At 41.8% G+C, this 20,566-nt stretch overlaps 1 protein-coding gene across 1 annotated transcript in view; it reads left to right on the top strand.

Annotated features, from left to right (window-relative positions):
- The first annotated feature begins 1,127 nt into the window (after positions 1 to 1,127).
- Positions 1,128 to 20,566, top strand: part of SUPT16H (SPT16 homolog, facilitates chromatin remodeling subunit) — a 36,003-nt gene continuing 16,564 nt past the window's right edge. Inside the window, exons 1-7 of the mRNA XM_003924354.4 lie at positions 1,128 to 1,305; positions 13,364 to 13,456; positions 15,385 to 15,555; positions 16,906 to 17,058; positions 17,592 to 17,738; positions 18,414 to 18,565; positions 19,571 to 19,743. Of these exons, the coding sequence (XP_003924403.1) occupies positions 1,240 to 1,305; positions 13,364 to 13,456; positions 15,385 to 15,555; positions 16,906 to 17,058; positions 17,592 to 17,738; positions 18,414 to 18,565; positions 19,571 to 19,743 (955 nt within the window). The 5' untranslated portion in view covers positions 1,128 to 1,239. The remainder of the gene's footprint in view (positions 1,306 to 13,363; positions 13,457 to 15,384; positions 15,556 to 16,905; positions 17,059 to 17,591; positions 17,739 to 18,413; positions 18,566 to 19,570; positions 19,744 to 20,566) is intronic.

The following is a 20,566-nucleotide window of genomic DNA, read 5'->3' as shown; positions in this document are numbered from 1 at the left end:
TTCCTTTGTTCTCTATTTGCTCAAACCCAATGTGAGTATTGATTTTGGGAGGTGGGTAATTGCAGCACCACTTTCCTGAAGTTCAGTACTATTCATACTAAAAGATTAAGTCATTTGTACTTCTCTAAAGGGTATATGTAAATGTAGACTGTCCAGCTGGCTAATGGCAAGGGAATTATTTAAGGTAAAAGGCAAACTTCTGGATTCAAACTCCCAAGTTTTTAGAAGAAACAGGAAGTAAGGATTTCATCAGGAACCATGTACATTTTATTTCTAATTCACTTAAGTAACGGTTCTTTGGGGGAAGGCATAGAATAGTATTACTTTTCATGAACTGCAGCAAGGGGACTGGCTGACTGGAAGGATGCTGCCATGACGTGTGCTCAAGGGATTGGAGTTATGGGAAGGAACTAAAGGTTTGTGAAGCTCCGCAAGTCATTTGTTTCCTCTGACTTGTACCATCCCACTGCTCAGATGAAGCCTGGGCATATAATTTTCCTTTCGAAGGCTAGGTTCCTTCCCATAGCTTGGGTCGTAGTTTATCGCGAGGCTGGGCTCCATTTCCCTGGTATGAGATCTCTGTCCCGGCGGACCGCTTGACCCAGCATCCTGGCACCAAGGATTCCTCTGGCCCTGGAGCAGTTAAAGGCTTTCGCATCCCCATCGTTTCCAGGAGGGGCCCGTGCCCAGTTACACTGTTTACACTGTAGTATTTCTACTTTTATCCCACGCTATCCCGCTCTTTCCGCTCCACTTCCTTTGCTGATGGGGTGGAGCTATTACGCCCGCGCGCAGCAGCTCTTGTGGGGCTGCGCAAGCACCGCCTTCGCTTCGCCTAGTGGCTGCCGCCTCGGCAAAAAGTCTGAGGTCCTGGAAACCGCGGCTGGGCTGAGAGTTAAGGGCGGAGGCAGACCGTCACGTGACGATATCGATTCGCGTGCAACAGTGGCGAAGTCGACAAAACCCCGCGAAAATCGACTCTTTGCATTGCACATTTTGCTGATTTCCCCCCGTTTTTCTTTCTCTCCGCCCCCTACTCATCCGAGAGAGAATTTAAAAAAAAAAAAAAAAAAAAAAAAAAATCCCTAACGCCGTCGGGACCCGGAAGCGGAAAGGGCACCTTTGAGGTCGATACTTCCGGGTCACTGGGAGAGTGCGGGATTCCTGGGCCGAGAGCGGGTGGCGGAGCCGGGACCTCGCGTGATTCTCGGAACCCGAGGAGAAGCGGCGTCCGGGGCTATGGCTGTGACTCTGGACAAAGACGCTTATTATCGGCGAGTGAAGAGACTGTACAGCAATTGGCGGGTGAGGAAGATCCCGTAATTTTTCCTAGGGAGCCCCCTCAGCCATCCCATAATAACCCTGTTTCTCGGCGCCCTTTTTTCTTTTTCGGTCAGGAATTCCTGGGTTCAGTGTCTCCCCCTTTTCGTTGCTCCCGAATCGTTCACGGGAGGCGGCCACGAACGCTGCCCCGTAACAGGGAATCCCCCGCATTCACCCTGTTCTGCGGCCGTCACCGTCCACCCCGCGTGCCAGCCTTGATCATGCATAACAGCACCTCTCGCAGTCTCTTCCCGCCCTAGAAGAGGCAACATCCTTCCCTCCTACTCCGTGGTCACGTCTTGCTGCCCCCTCCTGCGGTGTTCCCACGCACCCACGCACTCGCTGTGTCCCTCCGGAACCACAATATTCCACCCCTGGTCCCGCCAGAATAATAACCGTCTTCGTAAAGGAGAGATGGAAGGGCAAGGAGGATGCAAATCGGACTCAGCCTTTATCGTTTGCGGGGCTTTTGCTGGAGTTAAAAAAAGAAATACTGCTCACGCGCAACCGCCTCCAGTTCTAGGCCCTGGTGTGGGTTAGAAAGAGAGACCTAACGCTGAAAGCCTGCAGACAAAAGTAATACCAAAACAAAACGATGCCTAAAACCTTATTAGTTCCTTGGTTGCGTATCCGGGGCACGTGTTCAGAAAAAGAGCTGTGGCAGTTCTCAGTTTTTTAAAGATTAGGCAGTTTTGCTGCTTTAAAAATGCCCACAGTTTAAACATTTTTATGGTATTAATTTGAGCAAGCATCGGGTTGCATTCTGTGATGCAGTCTGAGTTGACTAGCTTAAGTCCTGCCTCTGAATCCTGTCATCAAGGGAAGATACAGCTAATAAAGATTTTTTTTAAATTAAACCTGAAAAACATTTTGAGAAAAATGATCAGTTTTCATTTCAGCTTTGTAAGTTATGGTTGAAACTGATCCTCTACTAAAACCAAGTCGTTGAAATTGGTTATTTCCTTGCCATTCATATTAAAGGTGCCTGTGCATGTTTCATCTTTTGAGGCTAAATACATTAGATAATTGAAAATAAAAAGGATTCTCAGTTATATTTTATGAAAAGCAAAAATAAGAACTCAATGCTAGATGAATGCTGAACGTTTTAATTTTTAATTTTTTTTTTTTTTTTGAAACGGAGTTTCGCCCTTGTTGCCCAGGCTGGAGTGCACTGGCGCCGTCTCGGCTCACTGCAACCTCCGCCTCCCAGGTACAAGCAATTCTCCTGCCTCAGCCTCCAGAGTAGCTGGGACTACAGGCATGCGCCACCACGCCCAGCTAAATTTTGAATTTTTAGTAGAGACGGGGTTTCACCATTTTGACCGGGATGGTCTCGATCTCCTGACCTCTTGATCCGCCTCCTGGGCCTCCCAAAATGCGGGGATTGCAGGCGTGAGCTACCACGCCCGGCCTAGTTTTTAAACTTTTTAATTAATTTCCACCAAATGATTTTTTACAGCTTGTCTCACTGTCATATTATTATTCAAACATGATCTATGTTAGAAGAACATTTTAAAACCTTGATACTTTCTAATGATCAGTAAGTACTAAAAATCTGAAACCCTCTTTTCTAACCATAAACTCTGAAACTATACACCTTTGATATAAAATTATTTCTAGTCCCAGTGATTCAGATTCATCAAATAATTTCATTCTCTCTATACCATTCGTGAAAGCTAATGTGTGGCTCTAAATTCTACATGACAATTAACTGTGGCCTGAAAATATATTGCCAAACCTAATGTAAAACGATCGTCTTGGCCGGGCGCGGTGGCTCACGAGGTCAAGAGATCGAGACCATCCTGGTCAAGATGGTGAAACCCCGTCTCTACTAAAAATACAAAAAATTAGCTGGGCATGGTGGTGAGTGCCTGTAGTCCCAGCTACTCAGGAGGCTGAGGCAGGAGAATTGCTCGAACCCATGAGGCGGAGGTTGCGGTGAGCTGAGATCGCACCATTGCACTCCAGCCTGGGTAACAAGAGCGAAACTCCGTCTCAAAAAAAAAAAACCAAAACAATAGTCTTTAAATCCACGCATGTTATTCCCCACCCACCATTTTTGTTGTTTTTGTTTGTTTTGTTTTTCAAAAATCATTAAAATTTATTTTGGCCCTCTTATTACCTTAGTGACATCATCTTGGGAAAATGTTAGATACTGCTAAGACACTGATGGTGTAAATAAAGTTATGTACCAGTTAACAAAATCTGTGGCTATTATGAATAAGACTTTCTGCTTTTGTGTTAATATGTCCAGAACCCACCTGTAAAGTTCTTTGTGTATGCAGTCTTCACCCTACAGTGCTTTCATTCTGATGTACTTAATCAGGGATAGTAGTTTTCTGGGATAAATCTGGTTTCTTATCCTCCTGGATGTAGCAGAAACATTGTGGGATATATAGGTGTGTTGTATAACTTTTTTCTCTTTTATGCCTTTTCCTTTTTTAATAAGAAAACTGGGATTGAAATAGAATAACTTGAAGTTAATGGTAAAAATTCCAAGCTTGGCTGGGTACAGTGGCTCATGCCTGGAATAATGCAAGCACTTGAGGCCAGGAGTTCAAGACCAGCATGGGTAAGATGATGAGACCCCCCCATCTCTACAAAAAAAGAACAAACAAATAAACAGATTAGCCAGGCATGGTGGTCTGCGCCTGTAGTCCCAGCTACTCGGAATGCTGAGGCAGAAGGATCCCTGGAACCCAAGAGTTTGAGGCTGCAGTGAGCTGTGACTGCGCCATTGCACTCAAGCCTGGATGAGACCTTGTCTTTTTTTTTTTTTTGAGACCTTGTCTCTTAAATTAAAAAAAAAAAAAAAAAAAAGAATCCCAAGCCTTGTGCTGTCAGCTTCCATCTTTTAAAAAAATCCCTGTTATGACTAAAATTAACTAAAGAATGATTTGGGCTCCACACTCACTTTTTAATTTCAGATACTCTTGATTATAAGCCCTTAAAAGCTGTAGTGGTTGTACCTGGTAGTCCCAGCACTCCAAATACAAGTACGCAGGGTTATAGAGAATGGATAAGCTACTAACCTTTTTCTTTCCTTTGTTTAAAATAAGAGTAGGAAAATAAAAAAGGAGTAGGAGCTAACCTTACCTCTTTGCAAGTTAATTTTCAGTTGGGTACATATTTTGAGACTACTGTAAATAAAATTATTTCTTAATTATAATTTTCAAGACTTATGCCCTAAAAGCAATTGCCGTTATCATGCACTTTTAACTGAATAGAAATTTCTAAAATATTAAGCCTTATATCTGAGTGAATCGTGTCATTTTAGAGATAGGAAAATGGAGTCAGTCAAAAATCAACAGACCTTTAGTAGTGACTAGAATATACTACTGTTTTATGACTCTTGGAGGTTTAATTCTAGATCCAGTCTTGTCTCTTAGTTTTTAAGTTAGAGCTGGTAAGAGCAGAAAGGATTTCTGCACCTTATCAGAATATCCTAGGCAGTACTGGTGGATTGTGTAAGTGGGCCGCATGTTTCTTTGTCCTCTTAATGCTTACTAGATCCTTATTCAGGAATTGCCAGCCTTTTCATGATTATGATTATTTTTAACCAAGTAGTATGATTAGTGCTGCTCATTGGGAGAAACAAAAGAGGTTATCTACCATCCCAGGTTTGCAGCTGCTTTGAGGGCTGAGGGGTACAATATCCGGGCATATCACTTTATCATTTGAGACCTACCTGTTGGGACATCCTGCTATGAGTGGACCTTGACTTCATTCATCTGCCTTTTATCTCAAAGAATTCCGTAAAATGTCAAAAAGCATTTGTTTTCAGAAGGAATACTCACATTCATATACTCATATTCATGTGACTCTAAACCACCTGTCTGGATTGGGATGTGGAAGACTGACTCCAAAAGAAACTTTATGCCTTTGAAGAAACTAATGAATTAAAGTGTCAGTGCTTCTCTTGAGTGGAGCTTTCTGGCTCTTTGCAGATTTTTATGGTGGCTTGCTTTCATGTTCTGGGTTGTTCTCAAAAGATTCAGCAGCTGTCTTCTGTGGCTCAGGAAAGAAAAATATGTAGTAGCTTATGCCTGTAAAATCCCAACTACTCCAGAGGCTAAGGTGGAAGGATTGCATCAGGAGTTCAAGATTAGCCTGGGCAACATAGCAAAAGAAATCCAATTTCTTAAAAAAAAAAAAATTAATTCCGTCTCCCATCAGTATCTGTCGGTAATTGGTTCCAGGATATACCTAGATACCTAAATCAAAGAATGCTCAAGTTCTTGATAAAAAATGGCATCAGATTTGCATAGCCTATGTATATCCTCTCATTATTTTTGATCTCTAGATTACTTATAATACCTAAGACAGTGTAAGTGCTCTGTAAATAACATATTTATTTTTTAGGGGATAATAATATGGAAAAATGTTTGGCCGTTTTAACTTTCAATACTCAGTTGAATCCAAAGATATGGAAAGCTAGCTGTATAGGCATTTCCTGTTATTTCATTCAGACGGTGGATTACCTCAACTTGCACTCAGCCCTTAACAGCTCTGGAGTGGGATAGAGAAACTTCTTTTTTTTTTTTTGGAGAGAGAGTTTCACTCTCTTGCTGAGACTGGTCTGGTTTGCAGTGGCACAATCACATCTCACTTACAGCCTCAACCTCCCCAGACGCCCAAATAACTAGGACCACAGGTGCATGCCACAACACCTGGCCAATTCTTTTTTGTATTTTTCGTGGAGACAGGGTTCCATTATATTGTCTTAGGCTGGTCTCAAACTCATGGGCTTAAGCAGTCTGCCCACCTTGGCATCCCAAAGTGGTAAGATTACAGGTGTGAGTCACTGCACCTGGCCAAGAAACCTTTTAACAATGCTGAGCAGAAAGAGTTAGATGGAAATAAATGCTCAGGTAGATTGAGATTTTTATTTGTAAATGTTGCTTACTCAGCTTTTATAGTCTAATTCTCTACTTTTTTTTTTTGAGACGGAGTTCCACTCTTGTTACCCAGGCTGGAGTGCAATGGCGTGATCTCGGCTCACTGCAACCTCCACCTCCTGGGTTCAGGCAATTCTCCTGCCTCAGCCTCCTGAGTAGCTGGGATTACAGGCACGTGCCACCATGCCCAGCTAATGTTTTGTATTTTTAGTAGAGACGGGGTTTCACCATGTTGCCCAGGATGGTCTCGATCTCTTGACCTCGTGATCCACCCGCCTCGGCCTCCCAAAGTGCTGGGATTATAGGTGTGAGCCACTGCGCCCAGCCCCTCTACTTTTCTATTTTTTTTCTTTTTCTTTTTGAGACAGTGTATCTTGCTCTTTCACCCAGGCTGGAATGCAGTGATGCATTCTCAGCTCACTGTAACCTCTGCCTCCCGGGTTCAAGCAATTCTCATGTCTTAGACTCCTGAGTAGCTGAGATTACAGGTGCGTGCCACCATGCCTGCTACTTTTGTATTTTTAATAGGGACAGGGTTTCAACATATTGGCCAGACTGGTCTCTACTCCTGGCTTCAAGCAGTACACCCACCTCAGCCTCCCAGATTGCTGGGATTACAGTCTTGAGCCACCACATCCAGCCCTAGAACTCTACTTTTTTTTTTTTTTTTTTTTTTTTTTGAGACGGAGTTTTCGCTCGTTACCCAGGCTGGAGTGCAATGGCGCGATCTCGGCTCACCGCAACCTCCGCCTCCTGGGTTCAGGCAATTCTCCTGCCTCAGCCTCCTGAGTAGCTGGGATTACAGGCATGTGCCACCATGCCTAGCTAATTTTTTGTATTTTTATTAGAGACGAGGTTTCACTATGTTGACCAGGATGGTCTCGATCTCTTAACCTCGTGATCCACCCGCCTCGGCCTCCCAAAGTGCTGGGATTACAGGCTTGAGCCACCGCGCCCGGCGAACTCTACTTTTTATATTTACTTTTTATCCCTATTACCAACTATAGTGCCTGGTGTATAGTACTCACTCAGTGAACAGTGGTAACAGATTGTATGGGTATTTAGCTATCACCAGACTGCAAAAACATTTTCTTTTTTATTAAGACAGTATCCTTTTGGTTCAAAAGAAGATAGTTGTTCTGCTGTGGTATTTCCAATTTTTATCATCCAGATACCACCTTCACAATTTTTGCAGATTCCTTACCACCTGTATTATATTTTATTTAACTCTCACTTTTAAAATTATTTTTAATCAGTAGTAGATATACTTAGCTTTTTTAAACAAAATCATAGTTCTAATAAAAGCCCTAAAAATAAAGTCACTTGTCTCAGAGGCAACCACTTTTGAGTTTTTTTGTTTCTTTCATATTTCTAAATAATATCTATGTATACTGCTTTCTTGATTTGTGAATTTAACAGTTATTAACTGTTATGGTAGATCTGAATTTAACTTTTTTGTATCATCCCACTCATTTCAACTTCCCTACCTCCTGATACCTTAACATTTGTATCTTGACACATTGATATGAAGAATTTTAAACACAGAAAAGTTGAGTTTTAAGTAAACCCTATATATCCACCACCTAGATCACACAGTTAACATTTTGTTACACTTGCTTTATCACACCTCCATCCTTCTTAATATCTTTTCCACGTAGTTTTTAGTAAAATCAGTAGTTACTATTTGCATTCTTTATGTTCATATACATATTTTCACTGATGGGTAAAGTGATAAAGTATGATTAACTCCCTTTTTTTCTACAGTTTTTAATTTTTCCTGGCATTAATGATTTCCTCAATTTTTTTTCCGTTAAAGAAAATCTCCCTAGCCTTAATTTTATTCCAACAGGTTTTTCATAATGTTATCAATCTTTTATTCTAAATTTCTCACACTCATAGAATTTTATTCTATTTGTTTGTAAGCACCCTTACTCCCACCTCTACCCTCTGCATTATCCTGCTCCATCTGTACAGGTTGCTCTTTAAGCCTGTTGAACCTTGGGACTTTCCAGTATTGGGTTCCCTGTATCCAAGAGCCTGTGCTGTTTTTTCTTTAGTACATTTTCTCTAAGAACTTCCCAAGAAAAGATGGGCCTGGTGCAGTGGTTCATGCCTGTAATGTCAGCACTTTGGGAGGCCGAAGTGGGCACATCACTTGAGGCCAGGAGTTCAAGACCAGCCTGGCCAACATGGCGAAACCCCTATCTCTACTAAAAATACAGAAATTAACCAGACATAGTGGGATACTCCTATAATCCCAGCTACTTTGGAGGCTGAGGCATGAGAATTGCTTGCACCCAAGAGGCAGAGGCCATAGTGAGCTGAAGTCGTCCCATTGCACTCCAGCCTGGGCAACAGAGTGAGACTGTGTCTCAAAAAAGAATAAATAAAAAGCTCACTACTACCTCCATCGCAACCTCATACCAAAAAAAAAAAAAAAAAGAATATAAATGTCTTGAGCCCTTGCATGTCTGCCCTCACGTTTGGTTAAGAATATAGTTGACCAAGGTCAACACTATTGCTCTGTTAATGTGGTAGGTATGAAATTCTGTGTTGAAAATCATTTTCTGCTCAGAATTTTGAAGCCGTTGTTTGGCTTCAAAGCTTTTAGTATTACTTTTGAGAAGGCTGATAGGATTCTGTTTCCAGTATACATATAAAGTCTGTTCTCTCTGAAATTTGGGATCATGCTGTCTGTTCTGAAATTGCACAGCAGTGTGCTTTGATAAGCCTCTTTTTGGGGAAATTTTGGTCTCAAGCTCATGTTCTTCAGTCCTGGGGTGGTGTAGGTATATTCTTTGATCATTTTGGTCCCTCCATTTCATTAGTGATGTCTTTTGTTTAGGTTTGGATCTTACCAAACAGGAATTTCAGAAACAAAAGGCATGGGTTAAATCTCTTTGTCTTCTGATTCAGGGACTGTTTCTTTCTCTCTTTCTTCCTTTCTTTCTTTCTTTTTCTTTCTTTCTTTCCTTCTTTCCTTCCTTCTTTCTTTCCTTCCTTCCTTTCTTCCTTCTTTCCTTCCTTCCTTCCTTCCTTTCTTCCTTCCTTCCTTCCTTCCTTCCTTCCTTCCTTCCTTCCTTCCATCCTTTCTTTCTTTCTTTCTTCTTTTTTTGTTTTTTTTTTTTTTGAGACAGAGTTTCACTCTTGTCACCCAGGCTGGAGTGCAATGGCACGATCTCGGCTCACCGCAACCTCCGCCTCCTGGGTTCAGGCAATTCTCCTGCCTCAGCCTCCTGAGTAGCTGGGAATACAGGCACGCGCCACCATGCCCAGCTAATGTTTTGTATTTTTAGTAGAGACAGGGTTTCACCATGTTGACCAGGATGGTCTCGATCTCTTGACCTGGTGATCCACCCGCCTCGGCCTCCCAAAGTGCTGGGATTACAGGCTTGAGCCACCGCACCCGGCCAAGGGACTGTTTCTTAACTTTATTTTCTCATCTTCTATTGAAATTATTTTTCTTCAGCTATTATTTTTTATTTCTATGAGTTCTTATCCTCTGTTGTTATATAGAAGTATATAAATATACTTCTCTTATGTGGATATTTTAATTTAAGGTTTTGTTTGTTTGTTTGTTTTCTCCTGTCTTATGCAATGTTTTTTTCCTTTGGGTTTGCTTTTTCTCTTACATATTGGAGACTTTTCAGAAATCACACTGAGGCTTGGCTACCATCCATATTAAGAATAAGGTAGTAAGAAACTAGATGCTCTGCATGAGTAGGACCTCTCCACTGGTGGGTCCAATTATAGAGTGAATGGGCTGGCATATTCCATGCAAGACCCCCAGATAAGTGTATCTAAAAGTGTTTTCTCTAAATTCGATCAGGATGTTCAAAGAAAAATGTATCTAATTCTTGTCTTTAGGGCGTTTGTTACCAGTTATTGTAATTCACTATGCAAGTTCACTTAATTCCCCAGTACTTAGCACTTGCCATCTGCTGGTCCTGGTATCTAAGTCTGGAGCCTTTCTGATCTCATTTCTCCAAAGAGGGTTTTTAAAGGTTTAATTATTTTGTGGCCGGATTAGGGATTGTGCCAGGGTTTATGAGAACTAGGAATCCATCTCTTGATCTTGCTGACCAGACCTTATGTTTTTAGCCTTGAACACACCCACATACATACATGTACCCATTCCCTTCCTGATACTTAATGCCTCCTGAGTTTTTAATCCATTGGTGCTCTTTGTGGTACAGTCGACTCTGTATCAGGAATGAGGGTCTGTATCAGGGGTTTCTCATCCACAGATTAAACTAATCACAGCCAAAAATATTTAGGGGAAAAACCACTAAAACATAACAACACAATAAAAAATGCAAATAAAAACTGTAGTGTAACAACTATTTATGTAACGTTTGTGTTGTATTAGCTATTGTAAAGTAATCTAGAGATGAATTAAAGAATACAGGAGGGTCTGGTATGGTGGCTCACGCCTGTAATCCCAGTGCTTTGGGAGGCCAAGGTGGGCAGATCACTTGAGGTCAGGAGTTCAAGACCAGCCTGGCCAACATGGTGAAACCCCGTCACTACTAAAATTACCAAAAAATTAGCCAGGCATGGTGGTGCATGCCTGTAGTCTCAGCTACTTGGGAGGCTGAGGCAGGAGAATGCTTGAACCCAGGAGGCAGAGGTTGCAATGAGCTGAGATTGTGCCACTGCACTCCAGCCTGGGCGACACAGCGAGACTTCGTCTCAAAATATAATAATAAAATAAAGAATAAAGGAGGATGTATGTAGGTTATATGGAAATACTATACCATTTTATATAGGGCACTTGAGCATCCATGGATTTTGGTATTCATGGGGGTCCTAGAACCAAATCCCTTGTGGATACCAAGTAATGACTGTACACTATCAGTATCTTCCCACTGAGAGTGCTCATCAGTTACCTAGGGTGATAACACTGCACTCCGGCCTGAGTGATAGAGCAAGACTCTGTCTTAAAAGAAAAAAAAAACAGCCGAGGTGGGTGGATCACAAGATCAAGAGATCGAGACCATCCTGGCCAACATGGTGAAACCTCGTCTCTACTAAAAATACAAAAAACTAACTGGGCATGGTGGCGTGTGCCTGTAATCCCAGCTGCTCAGGAGGCTGAGGCAGGAGAATTGCCTGAACCCAGGAGGCAGAGGTTGCGGTGAGCCGAGATCGCGCCATTGCACTCCAGCCTGGGTAACAAGAGCGAAACTCCGTCTCAAAAAAAAAAAAAAGAAAAAAAAAAAGTGAGATACTAATTTACACTCATTAGATGACTATCATCAAAAGGCATAAAAACTGTTGGTTAACATGTAATGTGGAAAAATTGGAGCCCTGATAGATTCTTAGAAATATGAAATAGTGACTAGTGCAGTCACAGTGAGAAACAGTCTGATGATTCCTCAAAAAGTTACCATATGACCCAGCAGTTTGTCTCCTAGGTATAGCCGAGAGAAATGTCCACATAAAACATATTCAGATGTTCATGGCAACAGTTTTTGCAATAGCCAGAAAGTGAAAACCACCCACATGTCCCCCAACTGATGAATAGATAGATAAAATATGGTATATCTACACAATGAAATATTCAATAGTAAAAAGGAATGGAGTATTGAGACATACCACAACACAGGTGAACCTTGAAAACAAGCAAAAAAAAGCCACATACAAAGGCCACATTTTATTTGTTCCCATGTATATGAATTGTCCCGAATAGACAAAGCCATAGAGACAGATTAGTGGTATGTCTAGGGCTGGGATGGAGGTAGGGGGAGTTGGGGAATGATTGTGCTCAAGGACACAAGAGTTTGTTTTTGGAGAGATTAAAATGTTCCAAAATTGTGCTGGTTGCATAATTCTGCTAAAACTCATTACATTGTATACTTTCGAATTTTATGTGAATTCTGTCTCAGTAAAGCTTTTTTTTTTTTTTTTTTTTTTTTTTTGAGACAGAGTTTCGCTCTTGTTACCCAGGCTGGAGTGCAATGGCGCGATCTCGGCTCACCGCAACCTCCGCCTCCTGGGTTCAGGCAATTCTCCTGCCTCAGCCTCCTGAGTAGCTGGAATTACAGGCATGTGCCACCATGCCCAGCTAATTTTTTGTATTTTTAGTAGAGACGAGGTTTCACCATGTTGACCAGGATGGTCTCGATCTCTTGACCTCATGATCCACCCGCCTCGGCCTCCCAAAGTGCTGGGATTACAGGCTTGAGCCACCGCGCCCGGCCTTCAGTAAAGCTTTAAAAAAACAAAAAACAAAACTCCCATTGCTCCATCAGCCAGGGAAGGACATTGGTGTGGAGGCTGACAAAACCTATCAAGGACAGAAACTACCATGGCTTCCAGTGCTCTCATGAAACCTCAGATATGTAGCCTCTGGCCAGGCATCTGTGATTTCATGTTGTTGGAGTATTTGTTTTACCCCTAGGGTTGCACCTCTCTATTAAGATTGCTGTGGCTGAACCAAAAAAGGTGTATGTAGAAATTATGACTCCTTGAAAGATTCTGAGATGAAGATGGCTTATCTTTGAGAGTGCAAGATGATTTTTGAATATAAAAAACTACTTTGGGTTGGGCACAGTGGCTTACGGCTGTAATTCCAGCACTTTGGGTGACCAAAGCGGGTGGATCACTTGACGTCAGGAATTTGAGACCAGCCTTGCCAACATGGTGAAACCCTGTCTTTAATAAAAATACAAAAAATTAGCCAGGCGTGGTGGCAGGTGCCTGTAATCCCAGCTACTAAGGAGGCTGAGGCAGTAGAATTGTTTCAACCCAGAAGGTGGAGGTTGCACTGAGCCGAGATCGTGCCATTGCACTCCAGCCTGGGCAACAAGAGTGAAATGCTGTCTCAGAAATAAATAAATAAATAAATAAATAAATTTTTTTTACAAATAAAAAATTTCCTTTAATTACATGGGAAGTTTGTCACTGAGCTGTGTTCCTGAACTGTGGAACTAAAGAATAATTTCTTTTGATATTTATCAACAATTAATAAATACTGTAAAAACAAAAAATAGAATAGCTGTGAGACTGCCAAGCAGGCATGTACCTTAAACTTGAAATTTTTACCAGGAAAATATTATGCATATCTTAGGTAAACATTGAACTCTGTATTCCTGTTTTGCTAATGTGAAAATTAAGTGACAATTACCCACTCTTTTCAGAAAGGAGAAGATGAGTATGCCAACGTTGATGCCATTGTTGTATCAGTGGGTGTGGATGAAGAAATTGTTTATGCCAAATCAACTGCCCTACAGGTGAGAAATTTACAGCAATTTTTAGCCCTTGGCATTGTTGGATTATCTACTGCACTGTTCAGTATGGTAACCACATTAAAAATTCAATTTCTGGCTGGGTGCACTAGCTTATACCTATAATCCCAGTACTTTGGGAGGCTGAGGCAGGTGGATTGCTTGAGCCCAGGAGTTCGAGTCCAGCCTGGGCAACATGGCAAAACCCTGTCTTTACAAGAAATACAAAAAAAATTAGCCAGGTGTGGTAGTGTGCACCTGTAGTCTTGGCTACTTAGGAGGCTGAGATGGGAGGATGGCATGAGCCCAGGAGGTAGAGGTTGCAGTAAGCCAGGGTCGTGCCATTGCACTCCAGCCTGGGCAACATAGTGAGACCCTGTCCCTGTTTGAATTTCTCAGTCCCACCCGCTATGTTTCTGGTACTCAGTAGTGGCTACCATATTGGACAGAGCAGATAAATGGTATTTTTACCATCATGTAAAGTTCAGTTGGATTTAGCACTGATTTAGAACATAAGGAAAAGGAAGTATTAATATCAATTAATACGGGTTTAGCTGCAAATAACAAAAACCTAAGTAACAGTGAGATAAACAGAATATTCTTTTCTTTATGTATAGTCTTCAGGGACCCAGGCTTTTTCCACTTCTCTGTTCTGCCACCCATAGAACATAGCTCTCTTGCACATGGTGCAAAATGGCTTTAGAACTGCAGGTGTTTCTACATTCCAAGCAAAAAGATACAGGGAAGAAAATGAGAGTTCACCTTTCCTTTTTAAGAAGACTTACACCAGGCACAGTAACTCACGCCTGTAGTCCCAGCACTTTTGGAGGCTGAGGCCAGTGGATCACCTGAGGTTGGGAGTCTGTGACCAGCCTGACCAACATGGAAAAACCCCATCTCTGCTAAAAATACAAAAATCAGCTGGGCATAGTGGCATATGCCTATAATCTCAGCTACTTAGGAGGCTGAGGCAGGAGAATTGCTTAAACCCAGGAGGCAGAGGTTGCCATGAGCCAAGATCATGCCATTGCACTCCAGCCTGGGCAACAAGAGTGAAACACTGTCCGAAACAAAACAAAAAAAACAAGACTTGCTTAAAGTTCCACACAGTACTTACATTTATGACTTATTGACCAAAATTTGATCTTAATGATCATACTTAGCTGTAAGAAAGGATGGGAAATAGAGTTTTCATGCTGGGCAGTATGTCCAGTTAAAAATCTCAGTTCCAGCCGGGTGCGGTGGCTCGCGCCTGTAATCCCAGCACTTTGGAAGGCCAAGGCAGGTGGATCACCTGAGGTCAGGAGTTTGAGACCATCCTGGCCAAGATGGTGAAACCCCGTCTCTACCCAAAATACAAAAAGTAGCCAGGTGCCCGTAATCTCAGCTACTCAGAAGGCTGAGGCAGGAGAATCGCTTGAACCTGGGAGGTAAAAGTTGCGGTGATCTGAGATCGCGCCACTGCACTCTAGGCTGGGTGACAGAGTAAGACTCTGTCTCAAAAAAAAAGAAACTCAGTTTTTTGAGGAGGAAAAATGAATAATTGGTAGGCAACTGGTAATCTTTCAGGAGGTAGTAACACAGTTCTGTATTACTCTCTCCCTGTTTTATGCATTTCTGTTTTACTAAACATTGATATAGTTCCTGTAAACACAAATTGTTCAACTGATTTGATGGTTTTAATTATAGGTAGTTGAAGCATATAAAAATAGAGAAAATAATACATTGAACGCCATTGTCCTGTTCTAATACATTGTCAGTTCTTGGCGGATCTCGCTTAATTTGTATCCACTTCAGGCTCCCCATCCTGATTACCTTGGAGTTAATCTCAGACATCTCATTTTGTCTATAAGTATTTATTTCTATATACAGTATATGAGTTCATTAATTTTTCTCTCTGTAAATACCGTTGTCACTGTTGTCTTTTCCTGTAGACATGGCTCTTTGGTTATGAACTCACTGATACCATCATGGTCTTCTGTGATGACAAAATCATCTTTATGGCCAGCAAGAAAAAAGTGGAGTTCTTGAAACAGATTGCCAATACTAAAGGCAATGAGAACGCTAATGGAGCCCCTGCCATCACACTGCTAATACGAGAAAAGGTCAGGATTAATAAAGAAAGTGTCGTAAATGTGAAAGAACCTTTAAAAGTGATTAACAAAAATGCCTTGTAGGAGTTTGAAAGAATGCACAGGGGAAATTATAGGTGGCTGTGGTTGTAATTACAAAGTTCTATCATGTCTTCACCATTAGGAAGAAAATAATTCAATAATCCTGTCAGTTCTGCAGCAGGACAAATGGGCTGTGAAATTCTGGTGAACACTGACTTTAGGTCTCCATTCTTGGGGACACTGTCAGTCATTTCCAATTTGTATCAAATGTGATCTTTTTTGTCATACTGCCCACCTAACATAGGATGTTTTCTCAGAATATTGTTCACTTATGTGTTTGAGTTTCTTAACTGTTCCTGAAGGAAAGGAATAGTTGTGTCGGGCGTAGTGGCACACACCTGTAGTTCCAGCCGAGGTGGGAGGATTGCTTGAGCCCAGGTGTTTGAGACCAGCTTTGGCAACATGAGAATCTTTGTCTTAAAAAAAAAGGAATAGTCCGGTCAACTCAGGGCAGCACTTTCACCTGAGTATATAAAAATATCTAAAGAAATGTTTTGCCCACTTTTGGTATGTTACAATCTTCCTTAAAGATGGGAAGGCATCTTACAGGTGGGCCAGGTATGGTGGCTCACGCCTGTAATCCCAACACTTTAGGAGGCTGACGTGAGCAGATCACTTGAGCCCAGAAGTTCCAGATTAGCCTGGCAACATGACAAAACCCCATCTCTACAAAAAATACAAAAATTATCTAGGAAAGCTGGGTGCAGTGGCTGATGTCTATAATCCCAGCACTTTGGGAGACGGGTGCATGGATCACTTGAGGTCAGGAATTCAAGACCAGCCTGGGCAAGACAGCAGAACCCCATCTTAACTAAAAACATGAAAAATTAGCTGGACATAGTGTCACATGCCTGTAATCCCAGCTACTCGGGAGGCTGAGGCATGAGAATCACTTGAAGTTGGGTGGCTAAGGTTGCAGTGAGTTGCACCACTACACTCCAGCCTGGCGACAGAGCAAGACTCCATCTCAAAAAAAAAAATTATCCAGGCATGGTGTCACGTACCTGTAGTCCCAGCTACCTGGGAGGCTGAGGCAGGAGGATTGCTTGAACCTGGAAGTTCGAGGTTGCAGTGAGCTGTGATCACACCACTGGGCTCTAGCCTGGGTAGTAAAGCAAGACCCTGTCTCTTTAAAAATAAAATAAAATAAAAAGTAGGTGGGGATGGGAGGAGAATTTATTTTTTCCATAATTTAGAATATTCCTCTGCCTGTTACTAGTAAAACATGTCTTATTCTAAAGCTAATTAACAGACTCCTTTTTTTCCCTGTGACACTGACAGAATGAAAGTAATAAGAGCAGCTTTGACAAAATGATTGAAGCCATTAAAGAAAGCAAGAATGGCAAGAAGATTGGAGTGTTCAGCAAAGACAAATTCCCTGGAGAGTTCATGAAGAGCTGGAATGACAGCCTTAACAAAGAAGGCTTTGACAAAGTAAGACTACTACTGGAAGTAGCAAATCAAAAGTTGAGAAGACAGAAATATGACGGGCTTCCATAACAGATAGTGCAGGATGTTTGTTCTGGGAAAACTGTATGTTTTTCACATTTTATCCCCTTTGGCTGAGCAGTGTGCCAGTTTTACTTTTCAGCCAGTAGATGGGACATTTAGGAGATAGGCTAGCCACTTCAGAGTTGGAAACAAAATTTCTTTTTCAAAAAAAAAACCCATTTTCTGTTGTTTCTCTGTGTTTCTTCTATCTGCCTTTACAAAAACATCTAAAGGGGGCAATTTACATTTTAAGTGGTACATTAGCTTAACACCTCTTGTAATAGACACAGTGACCTGGCAGAGCTATTTCAAATGTTTATTCAGTTCAAGAAGAGAATATTTGAATATTCTGCAAACTAGTGATGAACAGTTTGTTAAATAACAGAAATATCACTGATAATATTCAAAGTGGAGAGATGCATTACTTTTGTAATTCTGTATTTGCATATTAGAAACTCTTGTCACTTTGACTACAGATAGATATCAGTGCAGTTGTGGCATATACCATCGCTGTAAAGGAGGATGGGGAACTCAACCTAATGAAGAAAGCAGCCAGCATCACTTCTGAAGTCTTCAACAAATTCTTCAAGGAGAGAGTCATGGAAATAGTTGATGCAGATGAGGTAAATGGAGATGGGAGGGTCTTTTTACTGTTTTAATGAAGTAGTGACTAAGTCTATCATGCAAATTTGTTGGTGTGTTCTTCAGCTTCCTTTGAAATTAAGACTTTGACACTTAAGTTGGTGGTAATTATTATCATCTCCCTTTCAAAATAATGGTAAGCCTGCATTATGTTTTCTTGAGGTAACCCATTATTTTACTTGAGAATCCTTGGAATAGCTTTCCTACATTTTGTTCTCCAAATTTGCTTTGCCTCCATTGTCATAAGACTTTTTTTTCTTTTGACACTGAATGTCACTCTGTCATCCAGGCTGGAGTGAAGTGGTACCATCTCAGCTCATTGCAACCTCCATCACCCGGGTTCAAGTGATTCTCCTGCCTCAGCCTCCTGAGTAGCTGGGATTACAGGTGTGCACCACCACACCTGGCTAATTTTTGTATTTTTAGTAGAGACAGGGTTTCACCATGTTGGTCAGGCTGGTCTTGAACTCCTGACCTTGTGATTCGCCCGCCTCAGTCTCCCAAAGTGCTGGGATTACAGGCATGAGCCACCATGCCCTGCCAAGATTTTTTTGTATCCTGATAACAGGATACATTTTGTCTTCAAATCCCTATAGTGTCCACACACCCCTCTTTGCTACCCTGTAGTGTTACTTTATTTCTGGATGTTCTTATAGAAAGTTCGACACAGCAAACTGGCTGAGTCTGTGGAAAAGGCCATTGAAGAGAAAAAATACCTTGCTGGGGCAGACCCTTCTACTGTGGAAATGTGTTACCCTCCTATCATTCAGAGTGGTGGGAACTATAATCTCAAGTTCAGTGTGGTGAGGTAAGTGTGAAGACTTCATAATATAGCATTTTGGCTTTAGCCTATTTTTTTTTTAATTCGTACAAATTTTTGAGGTACATTGAAATTTGGGCTACACGTACATAACATATAGTGTCACCAAGTCATTGTTCGACATTAAATTTATTCCTGCTATCTTATTTTATCTTTGTACCTCTTAACCCACTTCTCTTCATCCTTGCCTGCCCCGACCCCCACACTTACCCTTACCGGTCTCTGTTATCTATTTTTTCTTTTCTTTTTTTTTTTTTTTTTTTTTTTTTTTAGATGGAGTTTCACTCTTGTTACCCAGGCTGGAGTGCAATGGTGCGATCTCGGCTCACCGCAACCTCCGCCTCCTGGGTTCAGGCAATTCTCCTGCCTCAGCCTCCTGAGTAGCTGGGATTACAGGCACACACCACCATGCCCAGCTAATTTTTTGTAGAGACGGGGTTTCACCATGTTGACCAGGATGGTCTCGATCTCTCGACCTTGTGATCCACCCGCCTCGGCCTCCCAAAGTGCTGGGATTACAGGCTTGTGCCACTGCGCCCGGCCTATTTTTTCACTCTCTATCTCCATGTAATCCAATTTTTTAGTTCCCACATAAAAGTGAAAACATTCAGTATTTGTCCTTCCGTGCCTGTTAATTTCACTTGAGACTAATAACAACTCACAATTCATAGAGGACTAGTGGATAAGTGACTCCTCACAACCATACCATTAGACTATAATGGATACAGTTCAGTGTATCTTTTGCATTTTTAGAATGCAGTACTCACTTTCTCACTGAATTTTTATCCTAAAAGTTATGGTCACTAACTTTTACTCCAGAGACTTTATAAACTGGTTTATTAAAAACAAAACACAAAAAAGTTTAGATCCTTACTTAGCCACAACTTTGAGATATGGCAGAGGAAAGTAGTGATTACTGATACCGTATGCTGTTGATACCAAGGACTTTGCTAGTTTGTGTAATGAAATGTTTTCTTTCTTCTTGGTCTCTAGTGACAAGAATCATATGCATTTTGGGGCTATCACTTGTGCCATGGGTATTCGCTTCAAGTCTTACTGCTCCAACCTTGTTCGCACTTTGATGGTTGATCCTTCTCAGGAAGTTCAAGAGAATTACAACTTTTTACTCCAGCTTCAAGAGGAGCTGCTAAAGGAATTAAGACATGGTGAGGTGCCTTAGGAAAGGAGGTTTGGAAGTTATGTAACAAAAATATCATTGGCCAGGAGCTGTGGCTCACACATGTAATCCCAACACGGGGAGGCTGAGGCTGGAGGGTTGCTTGAATCCAAGAGTTCGAGACCAGCCTGAGCAACACAATGAGGCCCCCATCTCTATAAGAAATTTAAAATGAAAAAATTAGTTGGGCATGATAGTGCATGCCTGTGGTCCCAGCTATTCAGGAGGCTGAGGTGGGGGAGGATAACTTAAGCCTGAGGGGTCAAGGCTGCAGTGAGTCGTAATTATACCTTGGCAGTGGGTCATGATTGTGCCACTGCAGTCCAGCCTGGGCAATAGAGTTGAGACCCTTTCTCAAACAAAAAAAATGTCATAAGTGTTATGTTTATGTCTCTGAGACTGTCATATTAAAAACAGAGTAAGAGGGCCAGGCGCAGTGGCTCAAGCCTGTAATCCCAGCACTTTGAGAGGCCGAGGCAGGTGGATCACAAGGTCAAGAAATTGAGAACATCCTGGTCAACATGGTGAAACCCCGTCTCTACTAAAAATACAAAACATTAGCTGGGCATGGTGGCGCATGCCTGTAATCCCAGCTACTCAGGAGGCTGAGGCAGGAGAATTGCCTGAACCCAGGAGGCAGAGGTTGTGGTGAGCCGAGATCGCGCCATTGCACTCCAGCCTGGGTAACAAGAGCCAAACTCTGTCTCAAAAAAAACAGAATAAGATTTACAAATGTTGAATCATGCTAGCATGTAGGTCTTGAATCTGCTTTTCTTTCAAGCATGAATGGTCATTGTAGTTTACATTGATGT

This window comes from Saimiri boliviensis, chromosome 2 (assembly GCF_048565385.1).
Source record: "Saimiri boliviensis isolate mSaiBol1 chromosome 2, mSaiBol1.pri, whole genome shotgun sequence".
NCBI classification, from domain to species: Eukaryota; Metazoa; Chordata; class Mammalia; order Primates; family Cebidae; genus Saimiri; species Saimiri boliviensis.
The sequence above is the reverse complement of the archived record's forward strand: the minus strand, read 5'-3'. Positions and strand labels throughout refer to the sequence as shown.